Below are 14,403 nucleotides of genomic sequence, written 5' to 3'. Positions count from 1 at the left end.
ACTAGAAACAATTAGCTGCTTATATACTAATCCATGTCATCTTTTATACTTCTTTCATCCTGTCCTTCAGAAAATACCTGTGAGAACTGAGCAAGCAAAACCACTTTTGGTATCATTTGTGCTGTTGGTCAGAATACAAGTCTAGCTAACATACATGCTGCAAACATTGAGTGATTGATTTGATTTGTGGCTGAGATATATTTTGGAGAGGATGGGGTAGGCAGGATTCAAAGCATAATTTCAAAAGGTCTGTCAGAAGTTCCTTTTTTTTTTTTCCTCTCAGTAACAAACACTTCTGTAAGTTATTAAGCATCAGTAGTTCTTTCTTTGATGCCAACATGGAAAAATACTTTATTTTGGTGCTGGTGCAGTCATTAAACCACCTCGGGTGCTTTAGCTGCATAAGCTTGTTCAAAAGCAATCTCACCATTGGTACCCACAGGAATTAAATTACAGTGCTAAGTGCAGCATGGAGTGAAACTCCTGCCACATGATCATCCTGTATCCTGGAGTGCTACTTTCTTTTTGTGATAACCATGTTCCTGGTTATGTTTCCAATTAGGCATATAATTCCCATTGAGAATCTGAATTATTCTCTGCCACCCTCTTTAAAAGTCAATAACCTTCTGTACATAATGTTCTGTTTCTTCTTGACTTGTTTTCAGTATGACTAAAATACAAGCTGGCAGCTCAGGCTACAGTCAGGTCGTTCCTGTGGTCTTTTATTATAGATGATATTAGATGATGATGCAGCTTATAGTCACAGACTGTGAAGTGTGTCTTTTACGTCCACTCTTCCTCTTGCTTCATAAACTCTTGTCTTAATTTTAGAAATGTGCAAAACGGTTCTGACAGGTCAAGAGACAAAGTGGTGTTCTTGTTTCTCTAGATGTTTCCCTTCTGGAAATACCCTCCCTGACATTCTGAGCATTAATTTTAAGCTATGGAACAATTGTGATCATATTATTTAATACATCAGAAGTGACTGGCTTGAGTCTTTTGCTTTTGTATTTTTTGCTTTTGTAAGTATAAAGTCCTGCATTTCTCTAAGCTTCTCCCTTTAGCTTTTTCTTCATTTCTGAATACTAAGCAAATGACAAGGGAGTTGGGTTGAACAGGGAGAGTTTCTCTTTAGCATGAAGATGGTTTAATTGGATCTTCTTCTTGTCAGTCATTTTGGTGTTTATAATACTATTTAAAGTAATTGATCATTCTTTGAGAGCAAGCCATTTATACAACTTGTTTTACTTCATGCCAAACTCAGATTAAGGGAGAAGGAAGATATCAGAGAAGATGAGCATGATTCCCCATCAGTGAAGAAGAGGACATAGTCATTTACAGTAATCCTGAATTTATGCATCTTTGCTACGTTTATCTGTCCTGAATCTAGAAGCAAAGAAAAGCTAGTGTCTTATCTTCTGTAAGAAAGATGGCTTTTTTATTGTTAAGAGGAGATATTTTGAGCTGTCTTGTTGGATAGCAAGTTTCTCTAAGACAGTTGAAATTAATTCCTAGCCCAAAGGAGCCTGTGAGTCTTTTATCTGTGTACATGTATAGGATCACATTTTAGTTTGTTACATTGTTATTTTGGGATATATTATGGTGGTTCAAAAAATGCCAATTGCATTAATTTTATTTTGTCCATAATAATCTTTTGTAGATGCTATTTGGCATCAAATGTTGTATGAAGAAAGTAATTTCCAAATTTGCAGCCAAAATTGACACAAATAAGACTTAGGAATGAGAGTGCTTTTGTCGAGTAACCGTATATGCTATCTGCTGCTTGTATCACTTAAGCAAATTTTAATTTGCATTCAGAAAAGCTGTGATAATTTATTTAAAAGTTTTATTTTATAGCAGCAGTTCTTTAGCCTAGTTCTTTAGCTGGCAGCATTAATTCTTGTTTTGTGTTTTGAGGTTCGATTCTTTGAAATTGAAGAAGCTATGAACTGAGACAAACTTCTCACAGCTGAGGATTTTGACTGTGATATTATCACTTGCACTGTTCTCTGGGACTTCAAACCACAACTTTGCCCTTAATAGGGGCATTAATCGGTCTGCTCTTCTTGGCCACTGGCATTTTTGAACTTTGTAGGTGCTTAGTATATTTGAAGTTCTTTATAAAATATAAATAGCAGATGTTAGGTTCAGTAGTTGTTGGGTGAAAGTATGCACGTACAATTATGTAAGGCTCATTTACTTGGGAGGAAATTCTTGGGTGTAATTTATAAGGTAGTTATCTAATGGAGGAGATCTAGTTGCCATAGATTTTGCTGAAAAAACTCTTAAGGGAAGTATGTGATTTGAACCATGATATGGGAAAAACAGAGACAAAATACACCACAGCAAAGTTAGAGTTACATTCAAAAGCAGCAGAAGAAAAAGGGAATGTAGCAACAACAGCTAACTTACCTTCCTTTCATTCTGTCTTTACAGTCTCTTGAGAAGTTAAAAGTATTTTGGACTGCAATTGACCTAGATATCCATATTGCTACTTCTGCAGATTGAATATGTTGACTTTGAAATGGTATCTTGGTATGTGCACTTAACTAGCAGAGATAGGTGGTCTATATTTGGGTGGTTTACGTTCACTTACGAGCTGAAGGTTTCAAAAATTTAAAAATCCCTGTTTTTTCTGGTCCTGTTCTCTTGCCCACACACACAAAAAAATTGTTCCCCTGTGTTAAAGTATATAAGGTAGTCTGAATTATTATTAATGAGGCACAAGCTGTGAGGGTTATAGTATACTGATGATATTTAGCTCTTTTTCATGTAGTTGCAGCTGATTCAATAGCATAAGTAAGTCAGGAGGAGGTTTAAATGAGAACTGTCTGAGTTTTAACCAACAAAAATTCAACTTTTATTGGGAAGAGGAAGCAGATGAAAGAAATGAGATTTTGTATGAGAGGCCTGGTTTTGATAACATATATTTATAGTTCAGGAATTTTGTTAAATATGACCCTTAATTTGTTAGCCTTCAGGAGGTTTTGCAAGTCATATATTTTGTCCTAGACCTTGTGGGAGTGAAGACAGTTAACGAATGGGTTTTTTTTCACTGCTGTGCCTTTTGTTATTCTTTGGATGAACTGATTATTGATCTTCTGTTGACTGATACAGGAATGCAGCCTAACGATATTTAAACTTAGTAATACATATGTGTTTCTAGGGCATGAGTATGGGTACTATTTGAAGTTTTTACATAAATTAAGTATAAAATTATGTAATGTTTCATCTTCCAATTAAAAAAAAAAATTATCACTTATTTGCTGTTTTTTATGCTTGAAAGTACACTTGTCTGAAAAGTAGTTGCAGAAACTTTCAATTTTTCCCCCGAACTACCTAAAATAAAAATACTCTTAATTAATTTGATAAGCATATTTTATTATATCACATGAGGTTTGCATATATTCTTTCACAGAATGTTGAATATGGGAACCATCAAAACTAGCTTGTGCTCTGGAGGTAGGTATGTTTCTCAAGGGCTAGAAAAATGGTTACATGCCAGAAGACTTCTTGAAAACTTGGCTAGAGCATTTGGATCTATTTTATCAAGTTGCAGCAGTGCAAGCTGAGGAGCATTAGTCCTCTAAAGACTATCAGGTAGTCTATTTAGATTTCTAAGTACTTGCCAAGTCTTCAGGAGTTTAATTGGGCTGTGGCTCTACTGCAGATTTCATTACCATAGTAATAGACACGGGGAGGGGAGCAGAACCTGAATAAAGAAGAATAAAACAGAGCTGGGAAGGTGCCTTTATTGCAGCTAAAAATTAAATGTATATTGTACATTCAAAAGAAAAAAATACAATGCCCAGCATTTGTATCTTTAGAGATGCAAGAAGCGTGCAATCGTGACAATCTTGATGTTGTGTATGAATAGGTTTAATTTTAAAGATTTCCAGCTAATCGTCTCCTCATGTGGATTTACAGGTTCTACCATGTATAAAGGAATCTAGATACCTAAAAAAAGATTTGAATTTATATTCTGTAGTCAGGCTGCCTAAAAGTTAGATGCTCACATTCAGCTTGGATTCAGCTAAGACATTTGTTGAAGCTGACTGGAAGGGGGAGATAACTTCTGCTGTAAAGCAACTGAAGGAGAAATGTTGGTATTTCAGTATGAATTATCAACTTATTTTAAAAGATTGTTGGATGGATGGGGATCTAGAATGTGAAGCAAATGCAATTGCCATTCTTGTAAATAACTCAACTATTAGTATCAAAGCACACAATGATGTTTCTCCAGCAGGTCATCTCTGCTTTGTGTTGGATACAGGACACCTATTTGGTCTTAAGAAATTCTTAATGTACGATCAGGAAAAAAGCTTTAAATAAACCAGGAATTTTCACAATATACCATGCAATTTATATCATAACTAAGCATGAGAATTTTGACTGAAAAATTATAAGAGTTCATCAGTTTTCTCCAGATTTGAAAGCTGTTAATCATGCAGTTCTTCACTGTGTCTTGACTTTAAGACTAGTTCAGAGAGCTGTCTTTTTATTAATACTTTCACCAAATGCAGCAAGGTAGTAATCACACAGTGTAGAAGTAAAACTTATTTTCCTTATAGGTTTTTGTTTAGAAAAACAAAAAACCCAACCTTTAGAAGTAGGCTGTTTGAGGGGAATTAAAATGACTTTCAATTATATATTTTCCAAACTGATAATGTAATGCTGTGCGTTCATATGCTGATGTACTGGAACAGCCAGGCAGTACTTCAGGACATTTTGTTAATTAATGTTTTTGTTATGTGGGTTTTAAACCTGAAATGGGATGGTTTAGAGTTTTGTTTCAGTATTAAAGGATTGTGTTAAGTTGAAGATCAAGTTTAAAATTAATTTTTACATTTTCAAATGTTGGAGGTTTTTTATTAATTACTTTTGGAAGCGGGGAGGGAAAAGTTTTCCTTTTGTGAGAGACTTTTCCCAGGAGTGTCAGTACACAAGGTCCTAAAGAATTGTCTGAGGTTTTACAGCGCAGAAGGTAACAATTGCTCCATTGATTCTCAAAAGGCATAGAAGCCTGTAGGCAGGACCCCCATTATGATCTCCCTGTAAAGGAACCGTGCCTTTTTACTGGGGTGTTTGTTAAAGATTACCAATCAGATAATACTGAATTTCAAAACCTAACTCTTTAAACTAAAAGCATAAGTGGTAACAATAGCTCAGTGACTATGGTCTCATATTGTGCTCATTTTTGTAACCCATACATCAAAAGAAAATTTCCTCCAGAAGGGGTAGGTTTGGGTGCACTGCTGCTGAGTTGTATATTATATCTCAGCTTCAGGTTACAAAAACAATCATGTTTTGAAGTACAGTCAGCAGTAGGATGCAAAATCTACCTCCTGGAAGGCTTCTGAATTTTTGTGAAGTCCTATCCTAAAGATGTTATAATTACAAACAATGCTTTCCATTTTTCCTGTGCTGAAAAATTGCTTGTCATTTGCTTAATTAGCTGCCAAGACTTCAAGATTTTAAACTGGAAAAAGACAAATACAGACAAACCTAACTCTCCAGTTATATCGTAGCAGTAGGTAAAGGAATACTGAACTCAGCTGTTTTTTTCCCATTTCCTTAGAATATCGTATTTTTTTGGCAGCTGATTCAATTAATCAAACACTATTGATCATCTGTTGCTATTTTTTTTTTTTTCCTCATAAAATCAGAATATGAATCCGCCACTTCCACCACCACCTCTCTTGTCTGCTGCAATCATTGCATCGGCCTCTTCTGGACCTCAGTCTGCAGGTGTAATACAAAGGCCTACATCAGGATCAACTGACCAAATGGCACATTTGCGACCACAAACTCGTCCGAGTGTGTAAGTAAAATTGAAACTTCACCAGTCAGAAATATGGAACAAGATCAATAATTTCACATATACTTATATCATGCCAGTTGGCTATGTTCTGCTAGAATTCCCAGAAAGTCAAGCATACAACTAAGAACAAAAGCAACAAAACATACATAAAGGTGACATCCCCAAATAGCCTTCATACTGAGGGTTATTTATGTCTGAGATAAATATAATCAGCTGTTGCTGTGTATAGAAAGGACTCACATCAAAAATATGAAGTATTTATCATGCAGAAAATGAATGAATCCTTGAGTTAGTGATGCAGACTGTGTAACTCGCAAGTGGCAAATACTGGACTGAATTTATTCAATGTTTTCTGTTACGTAAGGTATGAAAAGGCTATTCTCATATGGAATAACCAATGCCAAAACACAGAAAGTGCTGTATTTCATTTAGACTGTTATATTAGCATGTCATTGTCAGACTGCTTGTGTAAGTTGCAGTTGAAATTTGACTGAAGATTCTACAGTTCACTTAATTAGTGGATAACAATTTGGAATTAAGGCAGAAAGCTGCTAGTTAGCATTATGTCTTCGTACCTGTAATGGAAGCAAACGTGTGTCATCCTTCTGGGTGAAAATATTTTGTATATTAACGTGCTGCTGACGACATCTTTGTTCTTGGAAACTTCTTTGTGTGCAGCTTGGAGAATAAGAACGATAAAAGAAAAAATAAAAATCAGGAGTGGCTGAACCATCTAACAGGACATATCTGAATAATGCAAGGACTGCTTTTGTTCTGTGCCTTTATTTTTATCTTCCCACCAGGTTTCCTCCCACTCCAAAAGAGCACCCTTCTTGTATAGCAGGTGCATCTGGATTTGGGCTGGTTTTTTGGTGTCAAGCATTTTAACACTGCTTCTTATGGATTATTGTTCTTAGTGCAGTTAATCAAGTTCCCATCTCGTTTATTTCCATCCTCCATCTTCAAAGGGTTGCTCTATACGAGGATACTAATGAAATTTGGAATGATTTAACTAAAAGGGAAGTTAATGAACACCAATTAAAGCACATCAGTTGCTTTCCCATAGAGTATGTGGCTTTGTAGATCACCCCTAAATCACATGCCAGTGAAGCCTTTTGTTGCCAGTGTGTCATATGTTGCCTTTAAAGCATATTTTGGACTTGCTTTACCAGGTACCTATATTGCTTTTAAAGCATTTTTGCAGGTAATGCAAAGTTTCCTGGGTGGACAGCAAGGAACAAAAATAGAAAGCAAAAAGGAGAAGCATACAGATAATGCTATCCTTACTATGCACAAGAGACAATTTTGGCGAAAGAATGTTTTGTAAAGCTGCTTTTTTAACCCTTGGGGTTACAAGGGGAGTGGGAGAGACTAGCATTGCAAGTAATTGTGGATCCTTTTTCAAAAAAGGAGATATTCTACCCATCTACCCTAATTGGCTACCTCTTGTGAAAATTATATTCTTTTTGAGAAAAAGTGATTTATTAGAATGCTATTTCCCATAGGTCTGGGTCCATAATTATATAAACATTTTTATATAAACTGTTAAAACAGTTTTCTTACATTCAAACTGTGGTGGTTAAATACTATTGCTTTTTAATGTGATAATAAGAAACTGTGCAATCTTATTTGAAGACTTCCCTAGGAATATTCCAGCATGCAACTGCAGGAGCTTCAGTTTTATTTATACTTTTTTTTTTTCCTAAGACTGTGTTTTTAAAAAGAAAAATGCAAAATGTTTCTGAACTCTCACTATCTTTCAGATGCACTGTATTATACATTAATGTTGCTTAGAAGGAAAAAGGGGAAATAAACTTTACAAGTGAATAACTGCTACCTACCTTACCCATAGCCTTCAAGTTCTAGTAACATACATTTTTTTGGCACTGCAGTTGCACAGGGAGATTCCACTTTTGCAATTTAAAAAGTAGTTCTGATACTGATCTTTCACTCTCAACTAACAGAACTTCTCCATGCTCCCCATCCTTCCAAAAAAAAAAAAAAAAAAAAAAAAAAAAAAAGTTGGCACGTTACAAAGTGTAAGTGATACTAGAAGCAGGTGTAGGGAGAGAAAGATGGGATATGCTGGGATCTGTAGTTGATAAACACCTATTTAATTAAGTTCACTAAATTAAGAAAATGGACAGTATTATTAGAAGTATTGTACATTACATTAAAGTGCAGTTAGGAGGATATTCTTAAAGGTCATTGTTTCCCTTAATATTGCCATAACTTGTTTTAATATTGTAACAGTATGTTGGATCGACCAATGCATAACCCTTTCTGCCATGCCTTCTCATCTCTGACTGAACTCTCTCTGCCAGAAAACACAAGTGATGTTTTCAATTGTTTTAGGTTTATCAATTACATCTACTTTCCTGTCTTTTAGGTATATTGCTATATACCCTTACACTCCTCGAAAAGAAGATGAACTGGAACTGCGGAAGGGAGAAATGTTCTTAGTGTTTGAACGCTGTCAAGATGGCTGGTTCAAGGGAACTTCCATGCATACAAGCAAGATTGGTGTTTTTCCTGGAAATTATGTGGCTCCAGTTACAAGGTATATTTTTATACAAGTGTCTAAATAGTTTATCTAGTTTCAAGTCCAAAATGATTCTATTCTTATATTTAATGCTAAAATTGGATAATAGAAGACCTGCAGGTTTTAGTAACTAGCTCTTTTTTCAGTTGTGTTTTAGTGTTTTGCTTTTAATTTTGGCAGGACAGTGACAAGTGCATCACAAACAAAAGTTCCCATGTCTACCGCTGGCCAAACTGGACGAGTGGTAACTATGGTCAGCCCTTCCACTGCTAGTGGAACATCTCAGAAGCTCCAGGGGAATGGTGTGGCAGTGAACTCCAGCACAGTACCCACAGCTGTGGTTTCTGCAGCACATATCCAAACTAGTCCGCAAACCAAGGTCCTTATGCACGTGACAGGACAAATGACAGTCAACCAGGCTCGCAATGCAGTTAGAACAGGTAAAAAATAAAATAAAATTAAAATAAAGCTTTTTATGTGTGGTAGACAAACTGTAGGGTCTGTCTGGGCAAGTGGCTGGAGTCAAGGTATGTGTAAATATGTGTTGGGGTTTTTTTAAGGTATTTTTCTATGTCGTTTTTTAGAGTTGAATGCTTTCTGGAATGACAATATATCTCTCTGAATAGTTGAATCTTTTATTATTTTCTTCTAAGCAACTGTGTGTATGTACATACTCCTACTGTTAGGAATTTATATGCAAGTACTTTAGGTGGAATTTTTTTAATTCCAGCAGTATCTGGGATGGGGACATTCTTTGAGCTTCCCCACTCATATGCAATTCTTATAGTAATAAAAGTGATAAGAACGTCTGAGTCATAGCTTATTTTTTCATGTTAACTGCATAACAGCTGCAGATTGCTCTGATTTAGCATTCACTTTTAAATTATCTCCTAATATCTTTGAAGACCTTTAGCATTCATTCCTTCTTCTTTTTCAGGTCTCTGTCTCAGGGTTGGTCCTTAGGCATTCCAGTTTGTTCTCTAACCTTGACTGCAACTTCTTTCAGCTTTGACTCTGAAACACTAAGGCTTCAAGATCCATACAATCTATGTCTTAAAATTCTATATTTCTGACAAATATAACTCTTCCTTTACTGTCTGGGGCAGGCCACATCATAGTGAAACATGCCTCCTTGTTATTTAAACCCAGATCCAAAAAGATTGATAGTGGTGTTTTCAGGAGTTTTTGTTTACCAAATCCATGCACTCCTCTGTGGATTTGCCAGGCTAGGAAAATACCACACAACTGGAACCTAATCTGTTGCAGTTGCTCCTAGAGCATCAAAAGAAAAGAAAAAAAAAGAAAAATAAAACAAACCTCCATTTCAGACTATCCCAGTGTTCCCTCTTTCAGCCTTGAATTTGGGGCCTAAGATCTCTTGGCTGAGAGAGTCATGACAAAGGCTTTTTTAAATCACGAAATTCTTACTGGCAGAGTAGAAGAGAAAGCAAAAGTTGCAAATGGTATTCTCTGTTATCCCCTTAAGGATGACTGTTTCTTATGATCTCAAGATCCATAAATTAGCGCACTCCCTCTTCAGAGTCATGCATCTCCTAAAACACCCTGTGCATGTTCATATGTCAGCACCAGGTTTGCTTTTGGAGGTAGGATATGTACATATGTCTTTAGATATTTTATTTTCTTAATTGGCCCCATATTCCTGCAGTCTGATTTTACGCTGGAACAGATGTGATAGTCCTCTGTAACAACTTTATTCTCTACCTTTAAATAAAAATAACCAGGTGCTATTGGCAGCTGGTAAGAGAAACTAAGCAAAGCATCTGTACTTTCCTGCCTCTCAGACATAGGTGGTTTCTACTCTAAATCATTCTTTCGAGCTGCCTAGAAGTTTGCAAGTATCAGCACAAAGGAGAAGGCTCTGGGCTCCAGAGGCCTTTCTGTCTCCGCATCTCTGCACCACTGTCAAGATGAATAAGCTCTTACAGTTTCATTCAGCTGGAAGACATGACAGCATACTTCCCACCAACTTTTCAGGTCCAAAATGGAAAAATCAAAGAGGCTGCACTCTCTTCACAGAGAACTTAGCATTGGATTGTGGTGTAAAGGTGTGCAGTTTGGTCACAAGTACAGATCTGTCCCATCTAAGGGCCTGAGAACTAAAGCAATAATGGCTTATGTTCAGATGGTACCAAGAACTTTGTAGTCAGCATCTGAAATGTGATCATCCTGAGCTTTCCCTAGCACCTTTGCTGAGTCTTACTCTCTTGATGAGGCTTCACAGATTGATGCTGCGTTTTGCAGGGCTGTTCTTCAGTTTCAGTTTAGCTCAGGACTTTGAGGACCCTTATTCAAATGATCTTAGTGAGACATTGCTTGACATCACCCTCACTGAGAGGGTATGCATTCTTTGATGGAAAGAAAATGTATATTCTGCCTATTTCATTAAAGGATGAACTATGTGAAAATAGGGTGACTTGAAGCATTTTTCCTATGGATTCCATCAGGGATAAGAAAACAAAACCAGAAAGCTATTCCATGTTTGTACTCCACTGATTGCGTGTAAGTATAGTCATATCTTGAAGAACAGCAGCTACTTGTAAGAAAACTGACTTTGTCTCGTGAACAGAAGGCAGCGTTAATAATTGTTTGTTACAAAAAACCTTGCTGCACTCTCCCCATCTTCCTTTTTGAAATGTTCATGGTACTCAGGCATAGGAAGGGTCTGCTACAGGGGAAGAGGTTATGTATCAAAAAATAGACATAGCATTTAGTGGTGCTTTTTTTTAAGAAAGAATTTGTGTTTCTTATCATAGAGATTGTAATTGGTTATAATACTGTTGGATTGTTATGTCAAATTTGTGAACTTTGTTGGTCTTCTCTAATACACTGTTGATGCAATCTAACCAAATTACCAGGGGAATTTGTAGAGAGCAGGATAGAGAGAGCAAGTGCTGGAGGCTTGATTCCAGGATATCACTTATAACAAGCCCCAAACTCTAATTAGTATCTGAAAAATCAGAGTGAATTGATACGTTTGAGACCTACATGCACCAAGCTAGAGGGATGACCCCTCCTTAGATACTAAGTTTCAGAGTATTTGAAGGAAAAAGGCTGGCAGCACTGGAATGCTGCATTTTGCCTCATTATTCAGTTAAGATGTCTGCACTTCATACCACCCAGTGGTACAGAGATACCCAAGCTGTTGAAATGATCCAAAAGCATGTATGGTTGACCATATAACTATCATAGCAATTTTGCTTCTTGGAAAGGATAAATTAGTTTATGCAGAGCTCTGTGCTTCGCAGCTAGGCTGGAGCCCAGGTTAGTGTATTCAGCCTGGTGCTATTCTCCAGCTTCCAGTGTAGATGTTCCTTTTATTTCACAGGGGTATGAGTAAATCCCCTTCCATATTTAAACATCCCAAGAGACAATAGCTTACATTTTCAGAGAAACCACTCATAGCAGTAATTGCCACTGTACTTATTGTTTGAAAGACCCACTAAATCTGTTGTGGATTTTGTGAATAGTTTAGGGAGAACATTCCAATTATATTTTTAGCAGTTTCTACAAGGAGTGTTTCTTCCAACTTTGTTTTATGTGCCCTGACAACTACACAGCATATTAAAAGGAACAAACAAGTCCCAGGCAGTATTTAGCTAGCTCTTACGAACTAAAATGTAATCTTCACTTTGCATCTCTGTCTGTATGTGAAACATTTTGCTTAGCAGCTTGAATTTCTCCACAATAGTTGCAGTGCTGTTATTCTTCTGTTGCATACTGGTGCAAGTATGGTAGCATATGCTACTTCTTTATTCTTGTGAGATAAATTTGATGCTGTGTAAGATGTCCTTACAGTAATATAAATGGAAGTTACAAAAGTAGGAAGGAAGCTTCTTATGCCTCATCCGCTATAACACAGTGACTGTACCTACCTCACTTTGTGTGTCTTGTGAAAACATGAAATCTCCTACATTTTATGCTTTTGTTCTAGTTGCTGCACACAGTCAAGAAAGACCTACGGCAGCAGTCACACCCATACAAGCACAGAGTCCAACATGCCTTATTCCTGCAGCTGTGATCATTCCCCACCACTCTGTTGCCTCCCAGCAGCTCCAGCCCCAGCTTCCAAATACTGCTGCTTATGTCACGGCTGTGAATGTGAACCGCTCAACCATCCCACTGGCATGTGCAGCAGCTTCTTTGAATTCTCCCAACATTGCTGCTTCATCTTTGGAGGGAGATGTTAGTGGAAGAACTGTAAACACTCACCCTGGAGCTCCTGCATCTCCAGAGAGTGCTTTAGCAGCTGGTGGAAATGCTGCTGCCAGTAAAGCAGACAAGGATGGCAAGGTGGGTAGAGAATAAAATCATTCCCTTGAATTCTCCCATTTTCATCATGCACACTTTTAAGAGATCCATATTTTTTTCTTACATTTGCTGAGTAGCAGCATTGTAAGGTTTTTAAGACTGAGCCTGAAACTCAGGCAGCTGTTTTGTGACTACAGCTATGGGCAAATTCATTCTGGGCCATACAAGAGTAATTTAGGGTGGGTAAAATACAGAGCAGACCTTGGAGAAGGGCTAACACAGGGTAGCAGGTTCATGCCTTAAGCAGGAAAAACAAAAGGTGAATGGATGAAGTTCAGAAGAACTATTAGATTGACTGTTGGAATTTTTGGAATTTTAAGTATTTTGGTTTTCTTTACCTGCAGTCAGTTTCCTGAATAGTTTAGAAAGTTGTATGGTTAGCAAATGTTATCAGTAAGTATCTGTAAACTAAAAAGCCTGTAATGGAAAAAAAAAAAAAAAAAACCAAAAACCCCAGAAATTGTGGTAACATAAAAAGTTCGGTCTAATGAAATAAACCTAATATTTAGTGAAAATCAGTTTTCTTTTAGGTTGCCTTCCTTTTAAGCAGACACACTGAGAGATTATGAAAAACATATTACCAGCAGTGTTTATTGGACAAAAATAAAAAAGCATGTAACTGTCTTTTCTAACTGTTGACCAGTAGAGTCTGTAGTGATTCTGCTTTCCTTCCTTCTATTTGAAGTGTTTTCCTCTGTGTCTAAACTCATTCTCACTGTCCAACAAGCCATGTGATTATGTTATATATATTGTAGGCAGAAACATTCCTCCAACTTTCTAACTGGTTTTGTTTTACAGCTGGGGTGTAGTTATAATTTTTTTTTCCTCCTTTTGACAACTTTCTTTACGTCTCAAATGTTTTAGACTTTACCTTACTACTCTTCAGCCACATGCACTCCTTAATGAAGTTTATGAAAGTTTTAATCCTAGGCTGTACACTAGTCTCACCCACTTTTTAATTACTTTTGTTGATTATTGTTGAATGGAGGTACTTAGAACTTTGTTTTAAAATTGCTTTAGCCATTGCCACTGAAATCAGACTGTGGTGCCCTTAGGCAGGGCTTTTAGAAAACTTATAGTTTAAGGTTAAAGATGCTAACATATTTGGACTGTTAGTTTTTTTGAGCTTCTCTTTTTCTTTCCCACTTGCTAGACAGCAGTTCTTTGCTGAACTAGCTTTAAGTTATTGGAGACTTGGAAGAAGGACCAAGAATTTTTCATTCACAGTTCACCAATTCCACTGCATCCCAAGCTATACTAAAAATCTCACATTGCTCATGCTTTTCTCTTTCTGCGGTTAAATAGCTTATTTTTGTCTCCAGGGCTTACAATCTGGCACCTCTCATACGCACTAAATTCACTCAGTCAAAGGGTTGGTAAGAAGATCACTGCCACACCCCTTTGAAAAACAGACAAGAAATACAAAAGCTACTTAAATAATTCTCTTCAGGGTAAGTAATAGTCTTCAGGGATTCCTGTCTGGACAAGCAAAAAGAATGTTTACAATTCTCCCCTCTAGCAGAGCAGCAAAACACAATACATTCCCCTTGTGGCACATTTCTGTTAAATCATGAAGGTCTTCCCTTTACTGAGGGAGGATAAATAAAAGACACTTATCTAAACAGCAGCCTCCAGGGCAGACTTTTCTCCCTCCTTGGTTTGAAATGACTCTTTATGCCTTCCTAGAAACTTCCACGTTAATGAAATGTTT

General features: G+C 36.8%; 1 protein-coding gene across 1 annotated transcript in view; it reads left to right on the top strand.

The window, feature by feature from the left end:
* SH3RF1 (SH3 domain containing ring finger 1) overlaps positions 1-14,403 on the top strand; it is an 88,523-nt gene that overhangs the window by 64,178 nt on the left and 9,942 nt on the right. Inside the window, exons 6-9 of the mRNA XM_010569945.1 lie at positions 5,667-5,821; positions 8,211-8,381; positions 8,544-8,803; positions 12,316-12,674. Of these exons, the coding sequence (XP_010568247.1) occupies positions 5,667-5,821; positions 8,211-8,381; positions 8,544-8,803; positions 12,316-12,674 (945 nt within the window). The remainder of the gene's footprint in view (positions 1-5,666; positions 5,822-8,210; positions 8,382-8,543; positions 8,804-12,315; positions 12,675-14,403) is intronic.

The sequence above is a fragment of the Haliaeetus leucocephalus genome, unplaced genomic scaffold, assembly GCF_000737465.1.
Source record: "Haliaeetus leucocephalus isolate CR32 unplaced genomic scaffold, Haliaeetus_leucocephalus-4.0 Scaffold284, whole genome shotgun sequence".
Classification (NCBI taxonomy): domain Eukaryota; kingdom Metazoa; phylum Chordata; class Aves; order Accipitriformes; family Accipitridae; genus Haliaeetus; species Haliaeetus leucocephalus.
This window is presented reverse-complemented; position numbering and strand designations above follow the sequence as displayed.